This window comes from Myotis nattereri (genome assembly GCF_964212035.1).
Source record: "Myotis nattereri genome assembly, chromosome: Y".
NCBI classification, from domain to species: domain Eukaryota; kingdom Metazoa; phylum Chordata; class Mammalia; order Chiroptera; family Vespertilionidae; genus Myotis; species Myotis nattereri.
The window spans coordinates 2,138,449-2,154,757 of record NC_138094.1 but is presented as its reverse complement, the minus strand read 5'-3'; the positions used below and the strand labels follow the sequence as shown (position 1 = coordinate 2,154,757).

Genomic DNA, 16,309 nt, shown 5'->3' with positions numbered 1-16,309 from the left:
CGTGCATCTCCTGGCAATATTCACCTGCTTAAAATCCTGCAACTGCTTCTGGTCCCAAGAATCTACCGACCTTTCCAGGTAAACTTTGTCCGTAAAGTCATGTTGACATCCCTCTCACAGTCCGGGACCGCTGGCTCCCAACTGCTCACCTGCCGGCCAGATCGCCCCTAACTGCTATCCCCTGCCGGCCAGATTGCCCCTAACCACTCTGCCTGCTGGCCTGATCGCCCCCTAACTACTCTCCCCTGCCGGCCTGATTGCCCCTAACTGCTGTCCCCTGCCGGCCTGATCGCCCCTAACTGCTCTCCCCTGCCAGCCTGATCGCCCCTAACTGCTCTCCCCTGCTGGCCTGATCGCCCCTAACTGCCCTCCCCTGCCTGCCTGATCGCCCCTAACTGCTCTCCCCTGCCAGCCTGATCGCCCCTAACCGCTCTCCCCTGCCGGCCTGATCGTCCCAGACTTCTCTCCCCTGCCGGCCTGATCGCCCCTAACTGCTCTCCCCTGCCTGCCTGATCGCCCCTAACTGCTCTCCCCTGCCAGCCTGATCGCCCCTAACTGCCCTCCCCTGCCGGCCTGATCGCCCCTAACTGCCCTCCCCTGCCGGCCTGATCGCCCCTAACTGCCTCCTGCACGCCTCCTACTGGGGATCGAGCCCGCAACCCGGGCATGTACCCTGAGCGGGAATCCAACCATGACCCCCTCCTTCATAGGTCGACGTGCAATCACTGAGCCACACTGGCCAGGCTCTAAGGAAGGATTTTGAGCTCACGCAGCATCCCTCTCACCCCTAAGAATTTTGGAAAGCGTTCCGGCATGCAGCCCGGCGATAACTGACCGTCTCCTCGCAACGTGGACCTGAGATGACGCCAGCCGCCTCGCCCAACGACCACGCGTCTTCTCTGTGTCCTCTAGCGGACAGGTCACCCCGCCGCGCAAACGAGACTCGCCCTTTCCGAACGCACCTCCGCCCGCTCAGCTCCTCCCACGGCTCCCGGCACAACGCGGGCGACGGCGTGAGCAGCCTGCAAACCCAGCAGCTCTCGTGCCCGCTGCCGCCCCCGCTAGGTGTGCAGGTCGGACTTCCGTTCCCTCTTCAGAAGCTAAGAAAACCACCCGTGTGGTCCACCAACACGTGCCCACCCACCCGGGCACGGGGGTGCCACGGAGCAGCCGCTCAGTCAGCGCCGGTGGAAGCATAAATGCGGGCGAAGCTCCGTCACTAACCAGAGCCATGGGGACGCCAGGGCAGCGGCCACGGCCCCTGAGTGTCAGAGACACCCCGACAACGAAATGAGAGGCGATTCAGAACATCCTGGGTGGCTGCGACCCTTTAGCTCGATGCACGACTCCAGCCTTGAGCCACCGTGACTTGGTGAATCCTCACCGAGGATACTTTTGCATTGATGTTTAGAGAGAGAGTGGAAGGGAGGGGGACAGAAAGAGAGAGAGAGAGAGAGAGAGAGAGAGAGAGAGAGAGAGAGAGAAGCATCGATGTGAGAGAGACACATCCATTGGTTGCCTCCCACGTGTGCTCCTACCAGGGCTGGGGATCAAGCCTGCAACCAAGGCACATGGCCTTGACCAGGAATCGAACCCGGGACCCTTCGGTCCGCAGGCTGACGCTCTAGCCCAGCGATGGAGAACCTATGACACGCGTGTCAGAGGTGACACGCGAACTCATTTTTTTGGTGGATTTTTCTGTGTTCAATGGCATTTAAATATATAAAATAAATATCTAAAATATGTCTTTGTTTTACTCTGGTTGCAAAGATCAAAAAATTTCTATAGGTGACACAGCACCAGAGTTAAGTGAGGGTTTTTCAAATGCTGACACGCCGAGCTCAAAAGGTTCGCCATCGCTGCTCTATCCACTGAGCCGCACTGGCCAGGGCAGACGTACTGTGATTCCTCCTCTTTGGTCGCTGGTTGGAGGCAGGAGATTCTCAGAAATTGCCCAAATCCCTGTCCAAGGAGCAGATTTTATCTCGGGAGCAGCTGCCGATCAGAATCTGGGTCTTGTTTGTCACACTTGGTCCTATTTTTTCCCTCTTCCTGTCTGTTTCCTCGTTCCTCCCCCGCGTCAGCTGTCTCTCCAGCCCCTGACCACGTCTGCTCCTTCCAGCTTCTTGAAACGCCAGAGCAGCACGGAACCTTAATTCTCTACATTTCTCAGAGAACTGGGTGCCATGCAAGGAAGGACAGCCTTCCTTCAGTAGATGGCTTGGCCCCAAATGCTCCTGTTCCTCTAAAATAAGACACAGACCCGGCCGGCGTGGCTCAGGGGCTGAGCATCGACCTAGGAACCAGGAGGTCACAGTTCAATTCCCCGTCAGGGCACAGGCCCGGGTTGCGGGCTCCATCCCCAGGACAGGGCGTGCAGGAGGCAACCGGTCCATGATTCTCTCATTGACGAGAGGCCCGGTGCACGAAATTTGTGCAGGGGTTGGGCGAGGTCCCTCAACCCGGCCTGCATCCTCTACAATCTGGGACCCCTCAGGGGATGTCCAACTGCCAGTTGAGGCCCGATCTCTTGCAATCTGGGACAGCTAGCTCCTAACTGCTCTCCCCTGCCGGCCTGATCGCCCCTAACTGCTCTCCCCTGCCGGCCTGATCGCCCCTAACTGCTCTCCCCTGCCGGCCTGATCGCCCCTAACTGCTCTCCCCTGCCGGCCTGATCGCCCCTAACCACTCTCCCCTGCTGGCCTGATCCCCCTAACTGCTCTCCCCTGCCGGCCTGATCGCCCCTATCCACCTCTGCCTCAGCCCCACCACCATGGCTTTGTCCGGAAGGATGTCCGAAAGACGTCCAGTCTAATTAGCATATTACCCTTTTATTAGTACAGATGCTTCTATCTCTCTCTCTCCTTCTCCCTTCCTCTCTGAAATCAAATACACACACACACACACACACACACATTAATTCTTTAAGAAAATTAAAAATGAAGTATTTTGTAGAGTCAAGCTGATGTGCTTTCTGTGGGATAACAGAATGGTTGCCATTTTCCACTTTTAACATAATGGTGAGCCCTTTCAATGAATCTTTGCCCAACAGACCAGATGAGTAGGGATGGGGCAGGGGTGCGTTGAAAGCCAGTACGAGTCTCGCTCTGAGTCTGAGAAGGAGCCATCGCTTGGGAGGTGAGCAGATGTCCTGGGAGAGGGGAGCCTCCAGGAGCCGAACCCCCAAACACAACAGAGAAAACGGGAGGTTGAGTCGACCTCTGAGGCGTGACCTCAAAGTCCAACCTCCACACACCGGCCTCTAGAACACGCCCCGGTCGCATTCACAGCTGCTGGGTTTCCAGGTGCTGAGGCATCTCAGTCACATGGACATCACCGCGGTTCTACGTTGAACGGCACGAAAAAAACACACACAAAAGCCACCTGAGACCTACCACCTGGTTCCACTCACACCTTCCAGCTGGTACGGAAGGACACGACCCTAAGATGGGTGTCGGAAAACCCAAACGCGACAGCACAACCTGAGGAACACGCAGGAGGACAAACACCACAACATCCACACCTCGGAACTTGGTGCTCAAGATCGGAGTCCGGGGGCAAAACCCACACAATCCGTGCGGAGGTACAGACGGAGGAGCCATGAGCCTGGGACCAGAAGGAGTAAGAGCAAAAGGAGCCAGGGTTCCACACCAAGCCAAGCGCCCCGCACCCGAGCCATCCATCGACCGACCGCTGCAGAGCAGAGCACCCTGGGAGCCACGGACGCTCAGGGAGCTGCGACTCACTGTTGGGTGGGTGCCAGCGCACGGCGTTCAGGTAGAAGTTGCAGTAGTGGAAGAGGAACTCATGCTCAGAGCGTTGGGTTTCGCCTCGCAGAAGGGGCATCAGGTCGCGCCCGTCGATGATCCTGTGGGGTCAACCAGGTGGCCGTGAGGGTGTGAGGCGAACCAGGACAGCTAGCTGCTAACCGCTCACCTGCCTGCCTGCCCTAACCACTCTGCCTGCCTGATCGCCCCTAACTACTCTCCCCTGCCGGCCTGATCACCCCTAACTGCTCTCCCCTGCTGGCCTGATTGCCCCTAACTGCTCTCCCCTGCCGGCCTGATCACCCCTAACTGCTCTCCCCTGCCGGCCTGATCACCCCTAACTGCTCTCCCCTGCTGGCCTGATCGCCCCTAACTGCTCTCCCCTGCCGGCCTGATCACCCCTAACTGCTCTCCCCTGCTGGCCTGATTGCCCCTAACTGCCCTCCCCTGCCGGCCTGATCGCCCCTAACTGCTCTCCCCTGCCGGCCTGATCGCCCCTAACTGCTCTCCCCTGCCAGCCTGATCGCCCCTAACTGCTCTCCCCTGCTGGCCTGATCATCTCTACCTTGGCCGTCTCCTCCTGGGAATGAACTGCTCTCCCCACCCCCCCGCCCACTCCCCCCACCTCCATATCCTCCCGACAACGGAGAGCGTGAGAGAGCAGCATGGTCATAATTAAGTCATCGGCGGTAAATACCCTCCCGGACCCTGTTGGGTACCATATGCAATGCAGGGACGTCAGCATTTTTTTTTTTAATTCTCCCAACAGCATCATGAGTGGAGGCTCTTATTCCATAACAATAAGATAAAGACATAGCAGCCTTGCCCAGCTGGTGTGGCTCAGTGGTTGAGCGTCGACCTAGGAACCAGGAGGTCACGGTTCGATTCCTGGTCAGGGCACACGCCCGGGTTGCGGGCTCAATCCCCAGTAGGGGGCGTGCAGGAGGCAGTCAATCCATGATTCTGTCTCCTCGTTGATGTTTCTATCTCTCTCTCCCTCTCTCCCTTCCACTCTAAAATCAATAGAAATATTTAAAAAACAAAATAAAAATTGCTACTATTCTTTAAAAAAAAAATCACAGGACTGAAATACAATAGCGGGCCATCATTTTCTCCCCACAAGGGACTTGGGCATAGATTACTGTTTTCTTATCTCCTCTCTCTCTCTCTCTCTCTCTCTCTCTCTATCTCACAATAGTAACATTTTATAAGTCAACAAGCCTCATGAGATCTGTAAGAAGGACCATCCATTTCAAGAGCAGGTTCCACCCTTGCCGTTCCGCTCAGTGGATAGAGCGTCGGCCAGCAGACAGAAGGGTCCCGGGTTCGATTCCTGTCAAAAGCATGCATACCCTGGTTACAGGTTCCCCAGCCCTGGTCAGGGCCTTCGCCAGGGTGCATACGGGAGGCAACCAATCTGTGTGTCTTTCTCACATCGATGTTTCTCTCTCTCTGTCTCTCCCCCTCCTTTCCACTCTCTCTTTAAAAAAAAACAACACACACACACACACAAAATCAATGGGAAAATATCCTCAGGTGAGGATTCACAAAACAAAATAAAAGCAAAGGGCCCAGGTGATTTTAATGATTGGAAGCCACCAGAGCCGCGTGCAACTCTGGCACTTACCCTGTGGGAGTTATTGAAGGTGCCTACTGAGATTTATTCCAAGGGTAAGACCGAGGGCCCATGAGGAGACAAAATCGGGAGTGAAGTTTCTGGCGTCGGAGAAGGCTTTTTATGAGTAACCGCTGCCAACTTTCCTGCCTGTCATCACGGGACGATCGACAACCTCGAGGCTGAGACAATCGAGTCCCGGAGGCACCCTGATCATTGCAACCCCAGCCCCTACTGCCTGTAAGCTGGCCCCAGAGGCACCCACAGTCTGCAAACTCCCCACCCCCAGCCCGCATGACCTGTAATGAGTATCCCGTGCCCACTTCCCTGGGTCTGTCACACCTACTACCCCACGGAACCCTTGTCTTTCTACCCATATAGGCAGCTGGCCTCTGGGGGGTGCAGAGCAGACGTCTGTGGGTGACCTGCTACTCTCCCATCCCGCCGGCAGGATTGGAACAAACCCTCTTATAGGATTCACCCCCGTCTCTGCTGAACTGGCTTCATTAGTGACAGGCGGCCCCACCCGGACCCCCCGGCTGTCGGGTGACATAACCGGAGGCGGAGAACGCGTCCCGCTGGAGTTCACACGCAACACGCCGGGAGCCGGAGCCCACCCGCCCCCGCCCGGGACGCGGGCGCGACGCCACAGCACGCGACTCGAGTCTCGTACCTGTCCTCGGGCAGCGGGGACCCGGCCAGCTTGGCCACGGTGGGGAAGACGTCCATGTTGCTGGTGGGCTCGGCGATCTCCACCCCGGCCGGAAGCACCCCCGGCCACCGCAGCAGGCCCGGCACGCGGATGCCTCCTTCCCAATTGTTGCCTTTGCCGCCTGAAACGCCAATGCGAGGCACAGGTGAGTCTCCTGAGGTTGGCCCGCCGGGCGGGGGAGCTGGGGGCCACAGCCGATCCCACGCTCACCTTTAAAGATCCCATTGCTTCCCCCGTGACGCTCTCCCTTGGGGGTGACCTCCTCTACGTGGGCACCCTGGTCGGACGTGAAGTAGACGAGGGTGTTGTTGGTCAGCTGCAGCTCCTCTAGGACGTTCAGGAGCTGCCCTGAAGGGGAGACCACAGCCAAGTGTGAAATTAGACATCTATCTATATAAAAGCCTAACATGCATCACTCGCTATGACATGCGCTGACCACCAGGGGGCAGCATGGAGCAAAGGAAGGCCCGAGCCAGAAGCTGGGGAAGGGAGGCCCCAGCGGCGGCCGGCAGCTGCTAGAAACCCTACCTGTGCACGAATTTCATGCACTGGGCCTCTAGCAGAAATATAGCTATACTTCTTTTTTTCTTATTGATTTCAGAGAAGAAGGGAGAGAGAGAGAGAGAGAGAAATATCAATGATGAGAGAGAATCATGGATCGGCTGCCTCCTGCACGCCCCCTACTGGGGATGGAGGCGGCAACCCGGGCATGTGCCCTTGACCAGGAATCGAACCCTGACCTCCTGGTTCACCGGTTGTCGCTCAACCACTGAGCCACGCCAGCTGGGCACTGACTTTGTCATTTCCATCCAAAGCGTCCCACAAGACTTGGCTGGGATTAACATGACAGAATCTAGTAGAGACCATCGGACAAAAACGGTGAAGTATTTCGTTTAATTTGTGGAGAAATGGTCAGATTTCCGATTTCCTTTTATTTTCTCTTCCCCCGAAAGACACACTCCAACATACTCTCAGTCCCATTCTGTTTAGGTATTAAGCCAGAGTCTTGTGAGTCAAGCCCAGAGCCCATTAACCACTTAATTTTTCCAAAGATTGACCCAAAGGTAGGCTTACAGCTGTCCCAATGGAAAATAGTACAGCGATCCCCTATAATAAAAGCCTAACGTGCTATGTGTCCGGTAGACCAGTTGGCCGTTCAACCAATCAAAGCGTAATATGCTAATGATGTGCTAAGGCCGCGCAACTGCTCGCTATGACGTGCACTGACCACCAGGGGGCAGACAGTCGACCGGTTGACCAGTCGCTATGACGTGCACTGACCACCAGGGGGCAGACGCTCCTACTGGTAGGTGAGCTTGCTGCTGGGGTCCAGCCGATCGGGACTGAGTGAGATGGGCCGGACACGCCCTGGAGCCCTCCCGCGGTCCCTCCCCGGCTGGCCAACCTCCCGCGTCCCTCCCCGGCCCCGATTGTGCACCAGTGGGGTCCCTTGGCCTGGCCTGCGCCCTCTCGCAATCCGGAACCCCTCGGGGGATGTTGGAGAGCCAGTTTCGGCCCCATCCCGCAGGCCAGGCCGAGGGACCCCACTGGTGCACAAATTCGTGCACCGGGCCTCTAGTTAAAAAATAATGAAACAAGAATACGCTACTTCACGTACTGACCACTGCACACCTACTCTCTCCGCCCAGTGTGCAGGGCTAACGTTTTTCTCTCCCACACACTGTGCACCCAACGCCCCCCGGGCACACACGCCCCCAAATTGTCTTCGGCTTTCGGTACAACACGCGGCCCGGCCCGCGTCTGCGAATATTGTCTCTCAGGAAGGTTCCCCGGGGAGAAGGACACCGATTCATGGCGGGGGATGGTTCTGCATTACGGGCGTGCGTGCTGCGGGGCCGCTGATACAGGGAATGTTTGCCTTTCAAATCCTCTCATCTTGTTCCCCGAGTGAAACAGACGCAGCGGGAAATATGCCGTCTGGAGAGCAATTTGTCACTGAGCGGCAGGCACACAAACACCACCAGTCGGCTCATCCAACAGACGAGAGCGTCCCGGCCACCCTGGGGTGACCCTGCCCGGGGAACATGTGGGGGTGGGACACCCTGCCTCCTCGCTGGGGACGGGGGTTGTAGGGGAAGATTAAATCCCGGCGAGAGCCCCGGCCGGTATGGCTCAGTGGCTAGAGCGCCAGCCTGCGGACCAAAGGGTCCCGGGTTCGATTCCTGTCAAGGGCACGTACCTGGGTGGTCGTCCTCAGACATGCAAGCAGTGTTATAAAAGCCCGGCCCAGCTCAGTCCGGCTGGGAATCCAACCATGACCTCCGGGTGCATACGTTGACGCTCAGTCACTGAGCCACACCGGCCAGGCCAGCAGAATATTATGGGAACACTAGAGGCCCGGTGCACGAATTTGTGCACAGGTGGGGTCCGGCTGGCCCGCCACAATCAGGACCGATTGGGCCGAGCCGGCCAGAGGGAGGGGCTGCAGGCGGTTGGCAAGCCAGTCCCACCCCTGATCGGGGAGGGGGGGGGCGATCAGGGGCAGGGCCAGATGGGGGGAGGGGCCGCAGACCATTGGTCAGTCTGCCCTGCCCCCTGGTCGAACTCCCAGTCGAGGGGACAATGTGCATATTCGCCTTTTAAATTCTATAGGATACCTTTTTAACCCAGTCTCCCAAATCCTAATATATCTTTTCTTCCGATGCCGTGAAATGTTTAACTGGCTACTGAATGGTTACTTAACCTCTCAAACTTCGCTTTCCCGTTTTTATAGAGATGGACATAAAAAAATATCTCCTGGCAGCCCCAGCTGGTGCGGCTCAGTTGGCTGAGCATCGTCCCACGCACCAGGAGGTCAAGGTTCGATTCCCGGTCAGGGCACATGCCCGGGTTGCGGGCTTAATCCCCAGTAGGGGGCGTGCAGGAGGCAGCCGATCCATGATTCTCTCTCTCTCTCTCTCCTCCTCAAAAAATCAATAAAAGATATTTTAAAAAAACATATCTCATAGCATAGTCAAACAGTCATCCACGTACAAATCTATATATATAAAAGCCTAAGCAACTGGTTGACCGGTCGCTATGACGGGCACCGACCACCAGGGGGCAGATGCTCAACACAGAAGCTGCCCCCTGGTGGTCAGTGAGCTCCCACAGCCAACCTCCCACGGACCCTCCCCCGGTCAGCCATGGTTCCTCCCTCCGCCCCAGCCAGCAGGCCCCAATAGGCCCCCATCTCCAGCCAGGCCGAGGGACCCCACCTGTGCACGAATTCGTGCACCGGGTCTCTCGTGTTTCAATAAGCGGCCAGGACAGACGGAAGGCTTTCATGGTTGAGCTATTGTTAGTCACTCGCTATGTAATGATTATGGTGGCGGCAGCTGCTCCTAGGGGATTGTGGCTACTATTCCTGTCATTGAAATGCAACCACGTCTTCTCTCATTCATCCTGTGTGAATGAATGGGGCCACGGATTCCTTGATAATTCACGATGTTGCCGTCTTTATGGGAACCACTCATAAAACAGCGTCAAAAGTTCTTCCTTTTACCGTGAGTTGTAAAATTCGAGGTAAAATCATGTCTGTCCCGGGCCCCCGCGGGAAGGGCTTTGTGAAAAAATGGTCACATTACCACAGAGTGTGCGAAACCCAGAGGGGGCAGGATTTACAAGCTAAATTAAAAGTTAGAGAACCACCACGGAGAGTCCACACGATGAATTTCCAAATTATTAATATTACGGCCCAAAGTCTACATCACCTGGCCTGCCTCGACCCTGCCCCGGGCCCTCGCCCAACCCTTTCTCTCTCTTACTGGGTACTGTTTACTCTTAAAGGCTCAGGATGCAAAAAAACAACATCTTTCTCCAGAAAATGTACTATTTGGTCCCAAACACAGAATTACAGGAAAGTCACATAAAAAAAAAAAAATACGGAGAGAAAGAAAAACATCCTCAATGTATGTTTCCTTCATCGCTGCTGTCCTGCTATGGAATTTTCTGAGACCCTGGGTGAGGTTACAGTTTACAGATGTGTACGCCTGAGAGAAACATATAAAATCAAGAACAGGCTCAGGGAGGAAACGTAAATAAATTACTGAAGATCAGGATTAATCTGCAAGAATAAGGCATTTAAAATCAGTGCAGCTGAGCCCGGCCGGTTTGGCTAAGTGGTTGAACGTCAAGTGGCAAACCAGAAGGTCACGATTCGATTCCCGGTCAAGGGCACATGCCCGGGTTGTGGGCTCAATCCCTAGTAGGGGGCGCGCAGGAGGCGGCCGGTCCATGATTCTCTCTCCTCATGGATGTTTCTCTCTCTCTCTCCTTTTCCCTTCCTCTCGGAAATCAATAAAAATATATTTTTTTAAAAAAGAAGCAATTGGTGCTTCAGGACAAAGGCATGATGGCAACAGGGACATAAAGATAGAACCTAGTTTAACAGTCCCTCTTCTCTTGTGGGTGTCAGTCCCACCGTCCAACGCTATCTCCAGGACTCTGGGAGAGTTACTTTACCTTGCAGACTTTACTTCCCTATAAAGTGGGCTGCTTCATCTTCATCATCATCCCTTCCTTCCTCCTCCCATCATCATCTTTACTGATTTCATCATCATCATTTTCCCAGCATCACCATCATCTACATCACCATCATCATCCCCATTGTCTTTATCACCAACCCTACCATCATCACCATCTTCATCACCATCACTACCATCATCATCATCACCATCTTCATCACCATCACCATCACCATCACTACCATCATCCTCACTATCACCATCACCATCATTATCACCATCATCATCACCATCTTCATCAGCATCACCATCTTTATCACCATCACTAACATCATCATCATCTTCATCATCATCACCATTTTCATCATCACCATCATCACCAGCATCATCACCATCATCATCAACACCATCATGATCATCTTTATCACCATCACTACCATCACCATCACTATCATTATCACCATAACTATCACCATCACCATCATTATCACCATCATCACCACCTTCATCATCATCACCATCTTTATCTCCATCACTACCATCATCACCATCACTATCATTATCACCATAACTATCACCATCACCATCATTATCACCATCATCATCACCACCTTCATCATCACCATCTTTATCTCCATCACTACCATCATCACCATCACTATCATTATCACCATAACTATCACCATCACCATCATTATCATCATCATCACCATCATCACCATCTTCATCATCACCATCACCATCACCTCCATCTTTATCAACAGCAGCACTATCACCACCACCACCATCACCACCACCACCACCATCATTATCACCGTCATCATCATCACAATCATCACCATCACCATCACTATCACCATCACCATCACCACCATCATCACCATCACCTCCACCTTCATCAATAGCAGCACTATCATCATCATCATCATCATCATCATCATCAAATCTCTTAAGTACATGCAAAACACAGCACAGTGCCAGGCACCAGTGAGGTCACTACAATATCCCCCCGAAAGTTTCATCGTGATTCATGCGCCACCTATCCTTGAAGCCGTGTGCGTTCCAACGCCCCCTTCACATTCACACGAGAGGCTTGCGTTTCAGAGAAGGTCCCATTTATCAAGCATAAAAGCGTCTGAAAAATTCAAGACGGGAAATGGACGCGAAGAACCCCCAGGGAAATACACAGCCTTAGGGCCGAGATTACATCCTGCAAGAACACAAGAACAGCAGAGCGAACGCTGGCATTGCCGTTGCAGGTCCTGCAATGTTAGTATTCCGGGGGCAGCGACAAGGAGGCTGAGCTGTAAGCCCTTGTCCTGGATGCAAAGGAAGATAAATGTTGAGTCACATCTGTCTCGGCTGCTTTTAACATCCTCGCAAAGCAACCTGACCCAAACCCATGGCTGGGCCTTTATCCACAAACGTCAGAGGCGGGCATGCTGGCTTAGAAATTCCAGGAAAATCTTGGGTAGGGCCTTGCCAACATCAGGCACCTGCTCTCCGAACGGAACTAACAAGCAAAATAGAGGCAAGACTTGCCCGGCGGGCATGGCTCAGGGGTTGAGCGTCGACCTAGGAACCAGGAGGTCACGGTTCCATTCCCAGTCAAGGGCACATGCCCGGGTTGCGGGCTCCATCCCCACTCGGGGGCGTGCAGGAGGCAGCTGATCCGTGATTCTCTCTCATCATGGATGTTTCTAGCTCTCTCTCTTCCTCTCCCTTCCTCTCTGAGGTCAATAAAAATATATTTTTTTTTAAAAGGAGAGATGAATTATTCCATCCATTCCCACGACAAAATATTCTCCTGATTGTATCACTAAGGAGCAGGAACTATACCCTGATTGACATGCAACATGTTAAAAGAAATGAAAGGAGACGGGCTTATATCTGTAGACGCAAAAGCCCTACGCATAACGGGCTCTTCTTATACGTCTCATTAGGGGGACGGCTCTGGTGTTGTTTTTCCCGGAATCCAGCATCTGCACTTATTTCTGTTGTTTTATAGAATCGCAGGGATGTGAAGAGGAAAAACAAATAAACAAACAAAAACCCAACAACTTAGAACCTGCCTCGTCTGAATTCTGCATGGAAACATGATGGACGGAGGCCGAGAGATTTAAGACATGGCCCAAGTTCACAGAGGGAGTTAAAGAAAGAGGCAGAAGCCGGGACAGAAGTCCAGTCTGGCCGGAACAAGAGGCCAGCTGGCGTGGCTCAGTGGTTGAGCCTCCACCTAGGAACCAGGAGGTCACGGGTTCGATTCCCGGTCAAGGGCACATGCCCGGGTGGTGGGCTCCATCCCCAGTAGGGGGCGTGCGGGAGGCAGCCGATCCACTATTCTCTCTCATCATGGATGTTTCTGTCTCTCTCTCCCTCTCCCTTCCTCCCTGAAATCAATAATCCTATATAATAAAACACTAACATGCAAATCAACCGAAAGGCGGAACAACTGGTTGCTATGACGCGCACTGACCACTAGGGGGCAGACACTCAATGCAGGAGCTGTCCTCCTGGTGGTCAGTGCGCGCCCACAGGAGGAGCACTGCTCAGCCAGAAGTCAGGCTCACGGCTAGCGAGCGTAGCAGTGATAGCGGAAATCTCTCCCACCTCCACGGCAGGTGGACATCCCCCAAGCGTTCCCGGACCGCCAGAGGGTGCAGGCCGGGCTGAGGGACCTCCCCCTCCCCCTCAGTGCACAAATGTTGTGCACCAGGCCTCTAGTATATCCTATATAATAAAAGGGTAACAGCAGAACGACTGGGAATGACTGGTCACTATGACACACACTGACCACCAGGGGGCAGACGCTCAATGCAGGAGCTGCCCCCCTGGTGGTCAGTGTGCTCCCACAGGGGGAGCTCTGCTCAGACACAAGCCAGGCTGCCGGCTGCCAGTACAGCAGTGGTGGTGGGAGCCTCTCCCGCCTCCTCAGCAGCGCTAAGGATGTCTGACTGCACCTTAGGTCTGCTCCGTGCTGGCAAGTGGACATCCCCCAAGGGCTCCCGGGCTGCCAGAGGGATGTCTGACTGCCAGCTTAGGCCCATCCCCCGGGGAGCGGGCCTAAGCCAGCAGTTGGACATCCCCCGAGGGCTCCCGGGCTGCCAGAGGGATGTCTGACTGCCAGCTTAGGCCCATCCCCCGGGGAGCGGGCCTAAGCCAGCAGTTGGATATCCCCCGAAGGCTCCCGGCTGCCAGAGGGATGTCTGACTGCCAGCTTAGGCCCAATCCCCCAGGAAGTGGGCCTAAGCCAGCAGGTGGACATCCCCCGAGGGGTCCCAGACTGCGAGAGGGCACAGGCCGGGCTGAGGGACCCCCCCCCCCCGAGTGCACAATTTTTGTGCACCGGGCCTCTAGTTTATATATATATTTTTTGAAGCACATTTACTGCCTATAACGGTATCGGGAATCAGGTGGAAACGCACAGAATTCAGCCGGTGGGAGGAAAAGACGTAGCCACATCTTCAGGTCCCACTGGGGACAAGGACTCACGTACCGACACCCCAGTCCATCTCCTCAGCCGCGTCCCCATAGGCACCATGCTTGCTCTTCCCGGCAAAGTCCTTGGATGCGTACAGGGCAGTGTGGACCTGGATACAGGAGAAGACGAGCAGGAAGGGCCTCTCCGCATTCCTGCAAGAAAATACAAATAAAAAAATCCCGCCCTGACCGGTGTGGCTCAGTGGATAGAGCAATGGCCTGGGGACTGAAGGGTCCCGGGTTCGATTCCGGTCAAGGGCACATGCCCGGGTTGCAGGCTCAATCCCCAGTAGGGGGCGTGCAGGAGGCAGCCGGTCCATGATTCTCTGTCATCGTGGATGTTTCTATTTCTCTCTCCCTCTCCCTTCCTCTGTGAAATCAATAATTTTCTTTTTTTAAAAGGAGACCCACCAAACCTTAGCCAGTTTGGCTCAGTGGATAGAGCATCGGCCTGCAGACTGAAGGTCCCGGGTTCGATTCTAGTCAGGGGCAGATGCCTCAATTGCAGGTTCGAACCTGGGCCAGCCCCGGTCAGGGTGGGTGCTGGAGGCAACCAATCAATGTGTCCCTATCACATCAATGTTTCTCTCTTCTCTCCCCCTCCCTTCCACTCTCTCTACAAATCAATGGAAAAACAACAACAACGAAAGAATATCCACCAAGACCCTGGCTGGTGTGGCTCAGTGGATAGAGCGTCGGCCTGTGGACTGAAGAGTCCTGGGTTCAATTCCTGATCAGGGCACATGCCTGGGTTGCAGACTCGACCCCCACTAGGAGGCGTGCAGGAGGCAGCCTATCGGATGATTCTCATCCATGTTTCTATCCCTCTCTCTTCCTCTCTCTCTAAAACAAACAAACAAATCTATACTAATAAAAGGTAATTATGCTAATTAGACTGGATGTCTTATGGACATCCTTCCGCACGTCCTTCCGGACAAAGCCACAGTGGGCGGGGGCTGAAGCAGAGGCAGTTAGGGGTGACCAGGTCAGCAGGGGAGCAGTTATGGGGCAACCAGGCCAGCAGGGGGGCAGTTAGGGGACGATCAGGCCGGCAAGCAGAGGCGGTTAGGGGTGATCAGGCAGGCAGGCAGGCAGGCGAGCGGTTAGGAGCCAGTGGTCTGCAGGGATCGGGCCTAAACCGGCAGTCGGACATCCCCTCAGGGGTCCCAGATTGGAGAGCATGCAGGTTGGGCTGAGGGACACCTCCCTCCTGTGCCCAGATTTCATGCACCGGGCCTCTAGTAAGTAAACAAATAAGTATTTTAAAAATATAATATGGACCCAGGCATCCCGTTGGTAATTTCTAAGAGGAGAAGTCTTTGAACAGCGTGGAGGAGCTGAGAGTAAGCCATGGGATGTCATGGACTTTGGCCACACAGGGTGGACCATGAGGCCTCCACACTACTTATTCTGGGGGAAGTTTATTCACCCCGGGAAACACTATAGTACCTTCTTCTCAAAACGCAGATTACGGACCTAAAACAAAACCAAAACCCCAGCTCAGACTCCCCCAAATGAACATGCAATGACATATGTACTCGACCCTAAATAGACAGCTACATTATGCATGATGCGTGGGTACAATCTCACGCTCGTCTCATGTCCCGTTTATTTTTAGATTCGAAGTTAAGGCGGAATAAATAAAAAAAAAGATAAAAGCAGCTGAAAAAGTCCATCTTCCAAGCACATATATGGTCACGGCAGGAAATACAAGATGAGGCTGATAGATGTGCTGCGAAGGCAGAGCTAGGGCCGTGCCAACCACCTGGGGGGGGGAGGGGACCAAAAAGATGCAGAAAGAGGAAGCAAGCAGCATGATTGGCAGGATCACATGACCGAGGTGAGCATCACAGAGATAAATGAAAAGGTGGGCGCAATGAGCAAACCACGGAGCCCAAGTCAGTGCCATGCCCGGCTGAGCAGAGTGAGAGCGGGGGAGTGGAGGCTAAGACACACCACTTAGTTCAGTCAGAGCCACGGAATGTGACTTTGTCTGGGAATGTCGGGAAAATCCTGGCCGGAGGGACGAGGCCATTCTCAACGCCCTCATTGTAAAAACGCCCCTGCGAAGGGGATTCTTTTTCTATCATCTCCACGACATCACAGACGCCAGCTAAGGTCCTAGGTGTCAACCCAGAGTGGATAGGTTTTCTATTTTTTATCACTTTATTTATTTGTTTATTCATGCATTCATTTTATTTATTTGATTGTTTATTTATTTATTTTTTCATCCTCCCCCGAGGATATTTTCCCATTGGTTTTTAGAGAG

General features: G+C 54.1%; 1 protein-coding gene across 3 annotated transcripts in view; it reads right to left on the bottom strand.

Annotated features, from left to right (window-relative positions):
• Positions 1–16,309, bottom strand: part of LOC308512216 (steryl-sulfatase-like) — a 226,934-nt gene that overhangs the window by 170,403 nt on the left and 40,222 nt on the right. For all 3 annotated transcript variants that reach the window (XM_081082014.1, XM_081082013.1, XM_081082012.1), the window contains exons 6-9: positions 14,057–14,193; positions 6,305–6,442; positions 6,056–6,215; positions 3,747–3,868 (exon numbers count right to left, since the gene is read on the bottom strand). In XM_081082014.1, coding sequence (XP_080938140.1) covers positions 3,747–3,868; positions 6,056–6,215; positions 6,305–6,442; positions 14,057–14,193 — 557 coding nt within the window. The remainder of the gene's footprint in view (positions 1–3,746; positions 3,869–6,055; positions 6,216–6,304; positions 6,443–14,056; positions 14,194–16,309) is intronic.